This window comes from Solanum stenotomum, chromosome 10 (assembly GCF_019186545.1).
Source record: "Solanum stenotomum isolate F172 chromosome 10, ASM1918654v1, whole genome shotgun sequence".
Classification (NCBI taxonomy): Eukaryota; Viridiplantae; Streptophyta; class Magnoliopsida; order Solanales; family Solanaceae; genus Solanum; species Solanum stenotomum.
The window spans coordinates 42685335-42701194 of record NC_064291.1 but is presented as its reverse complement, the minus strand read 5'-3'; the positions used below and the strand labels follow the sequence as shown (position 1 = coordinate 42701194).

Sequence of the window (15860 nt, the reverse complement as noted above, 5' to 3'; positions counted from 1 at the left end):
CCTTGTGACTAATCCTATTTCGAGATTAAATCTGTCTATATGTATGACTAATTTACCAAAGTGATGTTATAAGATCTAAGAATATATGTATTTTTACCAATATTGATATTGATGATGGCTTGTTTGTTCTTGTTGACAAGTAACTTTGATCGCAAATCTTCATAATCAATTTCCCCATTAACTAAAGTGTTAATCGTTTCTAGCTCCATTCGATACAATCTTGCTGCTTTGAAAATCGAGTAATGTGAATCTTTTGATGCATATAATATCCCACTAGGATGTAGCTCTCTTCTGCACAAATATATATTGTTCAAATGCATAGTGAAAGTGATAAAAGCACATACATCATTTAGACATCTCCGACTATATTAATGTTATGCTTAAATAAACTCAAAGCCCAAAAACTAGATCCGCCTCTGGAAATGAAACCTACCCAACCAAAAGGCCATGGAGATTTCCCTCAGTACCACCACTAGTAATGCATCCCCAATATTCATCTTTCTCTATTTCCCAGAGTTGAGCAAACCAATCTAAAACAGCTACTTCAAAATCTTTTGAATGGAAATCTGTAGGGCTTTGAGTGAAGGGATCTCCACAGTTGTTCAAGGAAAATTGCAAAAGTGGTGCTAAAATAGCTTGATGTTCGTAACACATGTTAATTGGATAACCTGTAAATTAAGAACAAAATTATAAGTATTTGATTGAATCAAAAGTGTTTATAAGTTATAAAATTAGTTAGGGATAACCAATGTATGCCTTTCAACTCATAAATACTTTGATAAACAAAGGAGTGGAATTGAGTTATGTAATCAATAAAATAGTTTAAATGAGTATCTTTTTGTTTTTTTAAAAATTTAGCTTAAAATAAAATTTATTTCAACAAAATTTAATTAAAAAATTGTTTAAATTGATTGGGTGATTTTTTAAGTGAAATATCAATAATTGAGTGACTTTTGAGATATATAACAAAGCTGAGTAACTTTCTAAGTAAAAAATCTATAGTTGAATGACTTTGAGTTGTAACACAACATTGAGTGATTTTTCAAGATAAAAATCCTTAATTGAGTGGCTTTTAAACCTATTAGAGACTTTACCTCACTAATGTTTGTTTAATTTTGTTGAGTTAAAACTAAATATATTTGTATGAAAAGACTTAACATATGCTTACCAATATGATACTTGTCTCCAAATATTGAGCCAAAATTATGTCCAGTTTTTGTGAAGATGTTTCATTTTCAATATTAGGTTCCACCACACTAAGACATAAATTCTTCCTTGATAGCGATGGTGTGTCGATATCACCTTTTGTTGAGACTGCCATTAAATCAAACTCCTATTTCATAACCAAAAAGAAGGAAAAAAGATTCAGTCAAAGATTCAAACATATGTTTTATGATTTAATAAAATGATCAATCAATTAATTATGGTTAATAAATAATGAATTGGTCTTTGAACTTGAGACAGACATGTAGTTATATACTTCTAAAAAAAAATCTTGAAAAATTAAGCATATACATACCTTTCGAATTCCCATTCTTAGAGCTAAAGGGGTGTGTATAAGAACTTGTGGGAATCAAAATGGAGATGAAATTTTTGTGCTTGCTACTATCTTTTGGCTCCCTCCAATTTATAACAATAATGTTTGCCTTCTTAACTTTTGTTTGGTAAATCTTGAATTTCATCACCATCATATTAGGACCGTTAAAGAAAATATCTCCACTTTTTTCATCATTAGGAGAGAAGAGCAGGGGCGGATCTAGTGAATCTAGAGGGTATTTATTCGAATTCATTCAATAAAAAATTATATTATATATATATAAGGTAATTTTTATATATTTATGTATATATATAAATTCTTTAGTCCCCTGAACACAAAATAAGAATTTGACTCAGTAATTTAAAAGTTCAAAATTTCTCTTGAGATTCCAAATTTAAATTTGCAATATCATCTTGTACGAGGAGTTGAAATGGACACTTGTCACTTGCCAAAGTTGTTGCATCCGATTGAGTGTTTCTGTAGTGGGTTCGTTTTTTGTCCAAAAAATAGTTAAGCAATTTGTAAGATTTGAATAAAATAAATAAATAAAAGATTTAACACTTATTTTAAGTCAAAGTAGTATACGTATTAATAGCTATGAATTTAAAATTTTAAACTTATGGGTTCAAAAAAATAAGAGAGAAGCTGGTATTTGCAGTTTTGATGATTCGACAAACAGAGAAACCTTGTAAGGGGACTTGATCCTTTGCATCATTATTCGTACAATTGACAGCTGGAAAAAGTACACAAGTTTGGTGAGGTTGGTGCACGATCTCCGAGTGTGGAAGAAACCTCGGTCAATGGCAAGGCCTTGGAGGTTGTGTCTATTCTCAATAAGGACATCCTTCAATAGACACAACCTCAGTTTTTACATCTCTGAAAATCTCTCAAGGACCAAAAGCAAAAACCACTCCTTTCAAGAAGTATACCTGAAGAGCAACAGGGACCAGATAGAGCAACTTGCGTCTTAGTTGTCTTAGGTTTTACTTCCGTGCTTATGTTGTAAATCTAATCCTGAGCTATAAAGGAATTAGGTCATTTGTTTGTTCAAGTTATAAAGTCTAAATTAGTTGAGGTCAACTGATTTAGTGCGCAACATTGCTTGCTGCTTAGTCAAATCCTAAGTCATCTAGTGTTAGGTGGGTTAGTGGGCAACCGTGTGTGTTGCTTAGTGAATTTTAAGTTACTTGAGTTGAGTAGCTTAGTGGGCAATAGTGATATTGCTTAGTTGCTCTATTTGTGGTGGGGTTACTACATTTAAGGGGAAGGGATTTAGAGGTAAATTCCTAGGTTGCAAGCTGTTGTAATCTGAATCGTTGATCTATTTGGAAGAAATGAAGTTTGGTTTGAAAAGCCTGTGAGGATAGGTCGTGGTTTTCACTGCCCTTGGAGCAAGGGGGTTTCCACGTAAAGTGTTTGTGTTGCTTTACGTATATTGCTTATTTACTGCTTGTGCCTACATTACTGTTCTTACCGTGTCAAAGAACCTAGTCCATTGACACCTAGTGGACGCTTATATTCTAACAGAAGAGTTTAAAACAGTTTCAAACTTGGCTTGAAATATTAATTTCGTCCTCGAACTATCAATAGACTTAAAAACACCCCTATCAAGAACTAAGCTTAAATACACTCCTCTCATTCCACACACAAAAATGTGTCATTCACGTGCTACACGTGGATTTTCTTTTACTAATGTGACATATATATAAAATTTAAAAAATAAAAATAGAGCAAATTTGTTATTTCTTTAATTTAATTTAAAAAATTAACATAAAAAAATAAAAATTAGAGGGGTTTGGTTATAGTTCAGGGTAGGGGTGTTCATGGTTTGGATAAAAACTGATCCAAATCGAAAAATCAAACCAAACCCATTAAATGAACCGATTTAATTTGGGTTTTGGTTTGATTTGATTTTAGATTGTTAAGAACCGATAGTATTTGGTTTGGTTATGGTTTTGTTCGAAAAAAATCGAAGAAATAACCGAACCGAACCAACAAGTTATATACATAAATTTTATTATTATACATACATAATATATTATATTCATAAACAATATTAAAGATTTTATATATGTTTCATCAAAATTTATTTATAATTTACTTATGAAAGAAAAAATGTCCAAGGTGAGAACATTTTTCTTATTGGTTTCATGTATATGAGTGTCTATAGAAATTCATTGTGGGACTGGAAATGTCATTGCCTCTAACTTCTATGCCAAAATAGTGAATTTTGAAGTTTTATTCAATAAATTCAATGATCCAAAGTTCTGTAATGTCAGTCATTCAAACTATATTTTCGTTTGAATGGATTGTTGTCACTTTTTTCACGTTTTGATTGAATTGTTTCTTTTATTTTTATGTATGGTTAATAACAGAATAACCGAACCAAATCAAACCAAAACCGAAAACAACCAAACCGATAAATGTATATTATATTTGGTTTGGTTTAGTTTTGATAATTTTAAAACCGATTAAGTTGGTTTGGTTTTGGTTTTGACCAATAACCGATCCAAACCAACCCGTGAACACCCCTAGTTCAGGGTCTCCCTTCTCTTTCCGGCCAATTTTTTTCTCCAATCTCACAACATAACCCTTTAATTAATTTCAAAGTGGTAATGATATTCGTTTCTTTATTTTGTTAGGATTTTATTCACATTTTTCTTACTGATTTGAAATTTCCTAGGGTTTTGTTTGCTGCCATATTTTGCTTTATCTTGTTTAGCATCGTCTACAAGGACTAATAATTTAAAATATTTTAAAAAAACATAGGAATAAATTAGGATAAAGAAATTTCTACTTTAACTCTTGAATTTGAACTATGTCATTGAGATATGAAGAAATAACAATTTTATCATTCATATCTTCACCAAAACAAGAGTTATAAACTATTCAAATGTGTGTCAGTGAAAGACAAATTTGGTTGTGCAGTCGTGCGCCAACATTACCAAATTTGGAACAATGGAGAAACAGGTTATTGGCGCTTAGTGCAGTTTGAGAGGGGGCACTGTAGCTCAAAATATAGTGTAGAGGATGATCGGAATTTGGAGATTTTGGGGAAAGCCACATGCTTTGCGGTAGCCGGTAGCTAGTTAGTTTTTTGACAAAAATAAACATAAGGATGAATATTGCAACTTTTTAGATAGATGAAGGATGGTTTTTGTTCAGTATAATAATATAAGGATGTATCCTAAGACTAGGCCATAGCTTAGGATGATTTTAGCCAAAAACTCGCCGTTGAAAACTAAAATTTGAAGGGAATTTTTTTTTAAAAGAAAAAAGTCTGATGTAGCGTTTATTTCTAACCTTTCACACACTAAAAAGAAAGTGCAATTACTTGTTATGTCATGTGACACAAAAAGGGTGTATTTGAGTTGGAAAGCTTGAAATCCTTGGAGATAGACTTATCTTGATGAAGAACCTTGTTAGGAAGTCTTATGCTTTGATTTTCCTCAGAATTTTTGCCTTGAAGTTTGAGAGAAGGGAAGAGGGAATTCAGAGATGGAAATCCAACTGATTAGGGTCTTTTAGGAGTTAAGTAATCCATTTGGGATTTTCTAGGGGTATAAGGACATAAATGACCCTTTTTAGTGATTTCTCATCGGCCAAAACGCGACTCATACCTTGCAAAACGCAACAATGTTTTGTTACAATTCATTGCACTGCGTTATACTAGTAAAATGATCATAACTTTTACACAACTTAGATGGACAAATGGTCGGTGGCGTTGAAAAGAAGACTCATAAATCTTTAATTGGATAGGCTACGAGTCACCTAAATCCTCATATACTAAGAGGTGTGATCGTTTGAAGCTGACTCAAGTAAAATCTTGATTCAAAACTCTTACTTCCGTGCTTATGTTGTAAATCTAATCCTGGGCTATAAAGGAATTAGGTCATTTGTTTGTTCAAGTTATAAAGTCTAAATTAGTTGAGGTCAACTGATTTAGTGCGCAACATTGCTTGCTGCTTAGTCAAATCCTAAGTCATCTAGTGTTAGGTGGGTTAGTGGGCAACCGTTTGTGTTGCTTAGTGAATTCTAAGTTACTTGAGTTGGGTAGTTTAGTGGGCAATAGTGATATTGCTTAGTTGCTCTATTTGTGGTGGGGTTACTACATTTAGGGGGAAGGGATTTTGAGGTAAATTCCTAGGTTGCAAGCTGTTGTAATCTGAATCGTTGCTCTATTTGAAAGAAATGGAGTTTGGTTTGAAAAGCCTGTGAGGATAGGTCGTGGTTTTCACTGCCCTTGGAGCAAGGGGGTTTCCACGTAAAGTGCTTGTGTTGCTTTACTTACATTGCTTATTTACTGCTTGTGCCTGCATTACTGTTCTTACCATGTCAAGGGACCTTGTCCATTGACTCCTAGTGGACACCTATATTCTAACAGAAGCATTAAAAACAGTTTCAAACTTGGCGTGAAATATTAGTTTCGTCCTCGAACTATCAATAGACTTAAAAACACCCCTATCAAGAACTAAGCTTAAATACACTCCTCTCATTCCACATACAAAAATGTGTCATTCACGTGCTACACGTGGATTTTCTTTTACTAATGTGACATATATATAAAATTTTAAAAATAAAAATAGAGGAAATTTGTTATTTCTTTAATTTAATTTTAAAAAATTAACATAAAGAAATAAAAATTAGAGGGGTTTGGTTATAGTTCAGGGTCACCCCTCTCTTTCCGGCCAATTTTTTTCTCCAATCTCACAACATAACCCTTTAATTTCAAAGTGGTAATGATATTCTTTTCTTTATTTTGTTAGGATTTTATTTGCGTTTTTCTTACTGATGGGTTTTGTTTGCTGCCATATTTTGCGTATCTTGTTTAGCATCGTCTACAAGGTTAGTATCTTAAATTTCAATTTGAAATTTCCTAGGGTTTTGTTTGCTATCATATTTTACTCATCTTGTTTAGCATCGTCTACAAGGTTAGTATCTTAACGTTGCTGTGAGATCCACATCGACAAAAAATAGTTATGAATACAATAAGAGGAGAGAATACTTTGCCTATGAAATCAAACAACTAAAAGAGAGTGGAATTTTTTTTAGGTCAGTTTTAATGGAGAAGAAGCTAAATAGGAAGAAGAAGAGTTTTGTAGCAGTTGAAGAGTTCTGGCTGAAATCGTTCTTAAACTATTGCACAAACTTAAAGTACATCCTTCTACTGCAATAATGAACAAAACACATCCCTTATTTTCCCCAAAAATTGCATACTCATCCTTCTGTTAGTTTTTCTTCAACACACTAACGGTTACAACTTAAACATGTTCTAAGCATGGTGATTCTCCCACTCCCCCAAACTAAATCTGCCTATTTTGTCCTTTTTAATAATCTTCATTGGTTTCAACCTTTGAGATACATTTTTGGGACAAGGATCTGAAAAATACCTCAATTTTGGTCGGATTTGCTGTTACGATACTAAACTTTCACAAGGACCTATTATCTCCCTAATCTATTTAAAAATATGGTATTAAATAGTCTAGGGAGGTAATAGGTCCTCATGAAAGTTTAGTATCGCAACAACAAATTCGACCAAAGTTGGAATATTTTTCAGACCCTTATCCCTATATTTTTTCCTCATCGATTTTGGGAGTTATCTACTCCTATGACATATAATACTCTTTTCGTCTCAATTTTAGTTTAAATTTCGAGACGTTAAACTTCATTATTTTAATCATGCATTTGAATATACCATCTTTAATATTTTTTAAGAGTAATTTACATATTTAGAAATTAATAAAAAGTATGGTACAAGAACTAATAATTTAAAATATTTAAAAAAAAACATAGGAACAAATTAGGATAAAGAAATATCTACTTTAACTCTTGAATTTGAACTATGTCATATAAATTGAGATAGGGAGAAATAACAATTTTATCATTCATATCTTCACCAAAACAAGTGTTATAAACTATTCAAATGTGTGTCAGTGAAAGACAAATTTGGTTGTGCAGTCGTGCGCCAACATTACCAAATTTGAAACAATGGAGAAGCAGGTTATTGGCTCTTAGTGCAGTTTGAGAGGGGGCACTGTAGCTCAAAATATAGTGTAGAAGATGATCAGAATTAGGAGATTTTGGGGGAAAGCCACATGCTTTGCGGTAGCCGGTAGCTAGTTAGTTTTTTGACAAAAATAAACAGAAGAATGAATATTGCAACTTTTTAGATAGATGAAGGATGGTTTTTGTTCAGTATAATAATATAAGGATGTATCCTAAGACTAGGCCATAGCTTAGGATGATTTTAGCCAAAAACTCGCCGTTGAAAACTAAAATTTGAGGGGAATTTTTTATTTAAAAGAAAAAAGTCTGATGTAGCGTTTTTCTAACCTTTCACACACTAAAAAGAAAGTGCAATCACTTGTTATGTCATGTGACACAAAAAGGGTGTATTTGAGTTGGAAAGCTTGAAATCCTTGGAGATAGACTTATCTTGATGAAGAACCTTGTTAGGAAGTCTTATGCTTTGATTTTCCTCAGAATTTTTGCCTTGAAGTTTGAGAGAAGGGAAGAGGGAATTCAGAGATGGAAATCCAACTGATTAGGGTCTTTTAGGAGTTAAGTAATCCATTTGGGATTTTCTAGGGGTAGAAGGACATAAATGACCCTTTTTAGTGATTTCTTATCGGCCAAAACGCGACTCATACCTTGCAAAATGTAACAATGTTTTGTTACAATTCATTGCACTACGTTATATTAGTAAAATGAATTGCACTACGTTATATTAGTAAAATTATCATAACTTTTACACAACTTAGATGGACAAATGGTCGGTGGCGTTGAAAAGAAGACTCATAAATCTTTAATTGGATAGACAACGAGTCACCTAAATCCTCATATACTAAGAGGTGTGATCGTTTGAAGTTGCCTCAAGTAAAATCTTGATTCGAAACTCAATCGACTATGCTAAAGGATTCTTATGACTTTAATTCATCTCCAAATATCTTCTCACACTAAAGAAGTGGCTAATAACATCTATGCACAATTAAGAATCACCTTCTTTGTTCTCTTCCTACTTTTCCTCTTCATTTTCTTCTTCTTTTTTCTCTTCCTCTTCTGTTGTTCTTTCATTTTCTTTCCTTTTTCTGTGTTCTCTGTAGACACATAATTTTTGACCAAACTTAAAATTTTACACCATTTTTAGAGCTGAAATATTTTTATAAATATAAATTAAACATTTTGACTTTTCTATTATTTTTATTAAGTTTATTTTAAAAGATTTGAAAATAACAAAATAGAACCACTTTTTAAGGTAAGTTTTATTGTCAATTGTTTAAAAAGAAATGGAAGATTACAAAAAATCTATATTTGAAATTAAGTTTTTATAAATAAGCTAGTATTATTTAATTGTTTATATATATATATATATATATATATATATATATAGCTAGTTGACTTTTTCTTAGATTTTTATTAATTTTAAATAATTAGTTTATATGTTATTATAATTTGTAGTTAGTTATTATTCTTTTAAAAGTAGAGTAAAACTAAAATTAAAATAAAAAATAACCTAAATAATCTAACAAACCTACCCCACTCCTACTCCTATCCAAAACATACTACACGTACAAAACCAAAAAGGGAAAAGGAGGACAAATTTAAAAAAAATAAAAAATAAAAAAAGCTTTTGACTTATCTTCCAAAAATTAAAAAATAAATAAGAAAAGAAAATAAAACCATCATCAAGTTATACTCCCACTTTCTCTCAACTTCCCCACACTCCCACTCCCTCACGTTTTCCTCCACATTCCACACCCCACACAATACAACCCACTACCCCACACCTACACCTATCCTAACACCTATATACTTACACCCACATACTACAAAAAAAGACAAAAAAAAAAAGGGCATACATAGAGATATAGGCATTAATTAAAAAAGCAATACATACATTGTACTTTCTCACATTGTGATTGAAGATCTAGAAATCTGTTTTCGCGGTTTCAAGTTCGTGGCTCCTGATTATTTGTCCTTTCTTCTCGTTAACTAATTTTCACAAGATGTAACATTTATTTGTATTTTATTTTTTGCATAATTTTATGTCATTATTGTGCAAGAATTAATTTCAATATATTGAAGTTGTTCAAATTTCGTATGTGTTTAACCTGTTAATATTATTAATGTTGTGTACTGAAATATATTCGAACATGCTATATGACATGTGAGTATTTCTTACATGCTTAAGAGTCCATTCCTCGCTCTTTTCCTTAATTAATTATCAGAGTTCTTATGTTTGTGTCTTACTAATTTGAATGAATTCTTTGTTTGATCGTATTTAGAAAAGTATTAAGTCATGTTTTATGCTATAATATGTGTGTTGTCTTGATATTTAGGGTTCTAACAAAAAATTATGTGTGTTGTCTTGATATTTAGGGTTCTAACAAAAAATAATAATAATAAACTTGTTAGGATAAGGAGAAGAAACGAATTGAATTAAAATAAAAAAGAAATTAAAACAAAATGTAAAGAATGTCAAAAGAAAAATATAAACAAAAAAAAAAGGAAATAAAACGTATGATTTTTTTTTTAAAATTAATTTTATTTAAGGAAAAGAGTAACAGAAACTTTTAATAGAAAGTCAAACAAATATTATAAAAAGAAAACATGAAAAACAAGAAGAAAAATTACTTAATTATAAAAATTTAAGAAGAGAGAGAAGAAAAATAAAAAATAATAATCAGCAAACAACATACAGAGACAGAGAAGGATCAAAACAAAAAAAGGAAAAAAGAGGAAAAACGTACTACACTCAAGAAAACAAAAAGAAAAACTTTCCATTTTTATTTCATTAGCCTCTTAAAAATTCACCAACACATTCACATTCCTTTCCTTTCTCATTGTTATTTTCATATAAATACCATACATATACCACCACACACAACTATAAAATTTGTGGGTATTCTAATTGAGTTTCGGTTAAGATTTTGCGGTATCCACTTTACCTTACCTTTCTATTTATTTATTTATGGAATTTGATGTAATTTTATGACAAGTTCTTTTTATATTTTGTTTCATTCATGAATTTGATTGGAATGATTAATTTGTTAGTTGTTATATCTCTATTTCATGAATAAGGTAGCTTTAATCGATGATTTTTTTTTTATTTGTTAGTTGTGATCTCTTAAAAATGAATGGTCGTAACATTGTTCTTGTCTTCATTTAGATAATAATGATAAAGTAGGTATAGTTAGGCTAAAAAAAATAAATAAATAAATTATTGTTGTTTTATTTTATAAAAAAAATGAGTTTTATTTTTTACAATTCGTTGTTGTTTTGTTTGATCAGAATGTGTATGCCTAATTTTTTTTTTTCATTAACTTTAATATAAAAATAAAATATATAATATGTGTATGTCTAATTTTAATATTAAATTTAAGATTAAAAAAATAATTAAAAAAATAAAATAAATACAAAATAATCCAAAATTTTATATTGTATCCTAGGCATTTAGATTCATTTTACTTTATTTAGTTTTATGTATAAAGGAAAAATATTTGTTTTTTTTTAATGACTAGATGAGTTTTAGAAATATATTAAAAAATATTTGTTTCGATTAAGAATGCGGTTGCGCATCTTTTTGGAGACATAAAAAAAATCAAGGATGCAGTGATGCACCTTGTCCAATAATATAATTAAATTTTTTTAATCTAAAGAAGAGACTTATAAAAAAAATAGATTATTAGGTGTGATGCAAAGAAGATAGTTATGTCTCCAAATGTCAAGATTGAGAATGCAGTTATGTATCCGATTTAAGACTAATAAAAATTCAACAATTAAAAAAATAAACAAACCATGGCGTACAGACACAAATTATCCAAAAACGTGTCAAGATAAGTATAAGTCAATAAAAGCGACCATGCTAGAACCACGGGACTCGAGGGGTGCCTAATACCTTCCCCTCGGTCAACAGAATTCCTTATCCAAATTTTTGGTTCGCAGACCATTAAAATTTAGAGTCAACTTCCTTTTGATTAGGGGTAAAAATTAGGTGACTTGGAACACCAAAACTCAATTCCAAGTGGAGACTCTAAAATAAAATAATCCCTTTTCAAAATGTCACTTTAATTGGAGAAACTCTATTTTTCAAACACCTCGTTTGGGAAAAATAGGGGTGTGACATTCTCTTCCAGGTTCTCCTTTTATTTTTCTTTCATCTTCTCCTCCTCTTGTTCTTTCTCTTTTTCTCTAGTTGTTATTTGTTCCTCTACATTTTCTTCTTCAACTTTCTTCTCTTCCTCTTCTGTTGTGTTCTCATTTTTTTTTTCTTATTCCTTCTTCTTTTCTACCACTTCACCCATTTCTCTTTTCAGCAACAAGATCCTCATTGATCCTCATTGACTATTGTTAATGCAAGGTTTTCATCTTCATCAATTGTTGCCAAGTCTTCATCGACTGCTGCAAAATGAATGACTAAGCCTTCATATAAATAAATTATTTTTAAAAAATAATATATAAATTAGTCTACATTTTTTTCTTGATCTTTTTGTGGTTCTCCTCAATTTCTCATCTCATACAAAAGCAATAACTTCCACTATTGATTGCTTAAGGGATGCAACGCACTCACACATATTATTATCTTTCTAATTACTCGGTATATTTTTCTATCCACTCAAAAAATAGAATTCTCACAAGATTGGTTAGCATTGTGATCACCCAATAATTCATCCTCGTCGTTCTCTACTGCTGAAGTGAGGACGGCCATACCTTTCAATTGGGCCTTCAAGGAATCGATGGTCATGTCCTTCACTTCATCCATATATGACTTAAATGTTGTCATGTAATTCTGTTCCATCTCACGGACAGTAGGGCAAGGGGGGAGGGGGGGTAAGGTATGGGTGTACAATCTAAAAAAGAAGAATATAAATATTACACAATGTTCACTAATTTAAAAATATTGTTAGATAATAACATATAAATGTATATATTCATACTTCTTCATTTGTACTTAAATGGATCATCTTGAACTCTATTATGAATCTTTGATGTGTGACATCTGAGTAAATGGGGAAAGAGCAGTGGAGTATCCAAGGACTTTCGGGCATACTTTTCAAGATGTAGAAAAGCCTCATATATCCAAACCTGAAATCCATAGAACAACAAACAAATAAATAGAGTCAATAATGTACTACACAAATAAATAAAACTATATCATAAATCGATTAAGTGGTTGATAATAAGTACCAAAAATGTCCAGAGAAAGTCGTACAAAGCATAAGATGCATTCTTCTTTTCATCATATATTCCCCCCTACTTCTTCAAATTAATACGATTCTTCAGATACGTTAATGTTAAATCAAAAGACTCTTTTCCCCATGGATAAATTTTGAAGAAATCCAAATCATTTGTCATCTTGATGTGGTTTGAATCCACAATCTCAGGCCGATCATGGCCAAGCAGCATCGCGTGGACGAACCAAACTAAAGAGCACTTCAACTTCTGCTTCTTATTTAATTTGTTACCCTTGATTGAACTCATCAACTTTGTACCAGTGATGTTCTTGTTCCTTGTCATCTTGAAATGAAAATTCTCACCTTTTCTAACGACTTTGGTTAGTTTTTATTCACGGGGGTATGCTGAGCAATTCAGTTTCGTAATCAATGCAAATTTTCTTATGCCAAAACATGCAGGCTTATCATTCACACAAAATCAAATTTCATGTAATTTTTATCATTTTTCATACTTCGCAACAACATATAATGGACCATCTGTCCATTGAACTTAAAATAATTTGAAATATGCCTCAAGTGTCTAAAGCAAATACCCCTTAAATTCATTATAAAACTTTTGTTCAACCATAATTTTTCTAAAGTAACGATAAACGACCATCCTTGATCTTACAGAGATCTTTGCTGGAAACGATCTCATCTAACCACGTCGCTAGGTCATACAACTTCCCAGAGATATCTCTTGCACAAATGGACAAGGATATGGGATTATCCTCATCTCGACTAGTGTCTCTACTGCTCTCCTCGCTATCACTTTTCCCTTCACTAGACTTAATATTATCACTAGCATCAGCACTACTATCCTGATAGTTGTCAATCTTCATCATTGTTTCTGTTTCTGAATTAGACTCAGGTTCTTCGACTACAATTCTTTTCTTTTTAGAAGTTTTCAAAACTACTTCAGTATTTCTTTTCTTAATGCTAGAAGCAACATGAGCAGATGGTTTAGTATCCACTCGTCTGGTAGGCCATCAATGAAGGAGGTTTGCTATGTTCTCCAAAGCTGCAAAGACTAATATTTGAGAGAAACAAACATAATTGTAAATAGAGATGATTAGAGTCTTTGATGATTTATGCAAATAGTATCTACTCATTTGTCAGGTACTGGCTTTGAAGATTATAAAAAAACTTCACGGTTCCTTGTGACTAATCCTATTTCGAGATTAAAATCTACATGATTTCTCCTCAATTTTTTATATTAAATCTGTCTGTATGACTCTCATTTTTTTCTGTTAGCAAAGCATGTCTTCTACTTGTTTGCATCAGTAGTAATTTTAATTTCATTACAGTTACATATGAACAGTATGCCTTACATTGTAAAAAGTTAATAAAAAATTTCAAACAACATATACATGAAAATACTCTACATTACAAATTTTATTGAGTCACTTTCGGCGTAAAAACACAGCAAACAAAGTATACATGTAAATTTATTCGAAAACTCTAGGATTTAGATCATAAATTTTATTGAGTCACTCCTGCGTAAAAACATACTTGATAATCATGACCATTTCAAGTCATGGCTTCCAAGGAATTTAGTTATGCATCTTGTTATCGGAGCACATACAATTTTGAGAGCCAAAATCATCTGCTAGGCAAGGAGGCAGAGCTTTTGCATCTTGGTACCACTTATTCCTCTATTGCATTAGATCTTTGAAGAAACTATCTATGATTTCTCTTGTAATACCTGGCATAACCACAACATGTGCCATGCCTCTTAAGTAACACAAGTTCCAACGATGAATGAATTTATGGTCATAAGGTCGTTCAAAAACAACAGTAATACTAAACTCATTGAGCATACCACTAATTCCTGCTTCAAGAAGTCGATCTTTCAAATATCGAGCATTTTCAATGCATATTTTGGAATCTTGTTGCAATCTAGCATGTCCTTTTGTGCTTAAACAGTACCATAAGAATATTGGTGTTAAGCCATTTCGACTACCAGAAATTGTAGCATCTGTAGAATTAATATACTCAATTTTTGAGAGACTGCTAACATAACTTTTCCTTGTTATCTGAATGCCACAAGGCATTGGACATCCCAAGAATTTGTGGCCTGAAATTGAAATACTACCAATTGGCTTCTTGAAGGTAATTTTTTTTGCCTATTGTCAAAAACCATAGAAAAAAACTATGTCATTGTAACTTTGATCGAAAATCATTGAAGGAAAATTGAACAAAAGTAAGCTTACATGTCTGATAAAGGGGAGAATTAGCCCACACAAGGCTGCATCGCAATGGATGTAATATCTATCGTTGGAATATCCACAATATTCAAGTGTTTGTATGACGAAATCGAGGTCATCAATAGCTCCTTTGAAGGTTGTTCCTATAAACACGTACTTAGAAGTTAAAAGTAATATACTACTTTACCAAAGTGAAGCTAATATATGATCTAAGAATATATATTGTTACCAATATTGATATTGATGATAGCTGGTTTGTTCTTGTTGACAAGTAATTTTGATCTCAAATCTTCATAATCAATCTCTCAATTAACTAAAGTTTTTAATAGTTTCTAACTCCATTCGATACAATCTTGCTGCTTTGAAAATCGAGTAATGTGAATCTTTTGATGCATATAATATACCACTAGGAAGTAGCTCTCTTCTGCATAAATATATATATTGTTCAAATGCCTAGTGAAAGTGATGAAACACTTACATCGTTTAAACATGGGAAAAAACTCAAATATGCCATCCAATTTTAAGAAAAAAAACTCATTTATGTCATCCATTAAAAGTCAGACTCATTTATGTCATTTTCATTTGAGAAAAAGGCTCATATATGTCATTATTTGTTAATTATAATGGCATAGATTAGTCAAATTTTAAATAGATGGCATAGATGAACCTTTTCTCAAAGTTCAATGGCATATTTGAGTCTTTTCCTTTTAAAAAATATTTAATTAATGACGTGGACGAATCAGAATTGACCATGTGTAAAAAAATGATTTTGTAAAACCATAACTTTTTTCAGTTAATAAATAATAGCATATGGATGAGCCTTTTTCTCAAACAGAAATGACATAGATGAGTCAAACTTCAAATATAGATTAGTTTTTTTCTCAAAGTTTGATGGCATATTTA

The 15860-nt window shown here is 31.2% G+C and overlaps 1 protein-coding gene and 1 pseudogene across 1 annotated transcript; both read right to left on the bottom strand.

The window, feature by feature from the left end:
- Positions 1-47: 47 nt before the first annotated feature.
- On the bottom strand, positions 48-13595 carry LOC125843006 (histidine decarboxylase-like). The gene is made up of 3 exons (XM_049522261.1): positions 13382-13595; positions 434-668; positions 48-291 (listed from the first exon to the last, which is right to left on the bottom strand). The coding sequence occupies exons 1-3, from the start codon at positions 13593-13595 to the stop codon at positions 48-50; spliced, it is 693 nt and encodes a 230-aa protein (XP_049378218.1).
- Positions 13596-14303: 708 nt separating this feature from the next.
- Positions 14304-15860, bottom strand: part of LOC125843005 (histidine decarboxylase-like) — a 3389-nt pseudogene continuing 1832 nt past the window's right edge.

Excerpts from the sequence above, each read along its gene's own strand:
- LOC125843006 (XM_049522261.1), bottom strand. The coding sequence starts at position 13,595 with ATGATGAAGATTGACAACTATCAGGATAGTAGTGCTGATGCTAGTGAT. Across the intron at positions 669-13,381 it reads CGTTTCCAGCAAAGATCTCT|GTTATCCAATTAACATGTGT; the intron begins GTAAGATCAAGG and ends CTTAATTTACAG. Across the intron at positions 292-433 it reads CTCCATGGCCTTTTGGTTGG|AAGAGAGCTACATCCTAGTG; the intron begins GTAGGTTTCATT and ends ATATTTGTGCAG.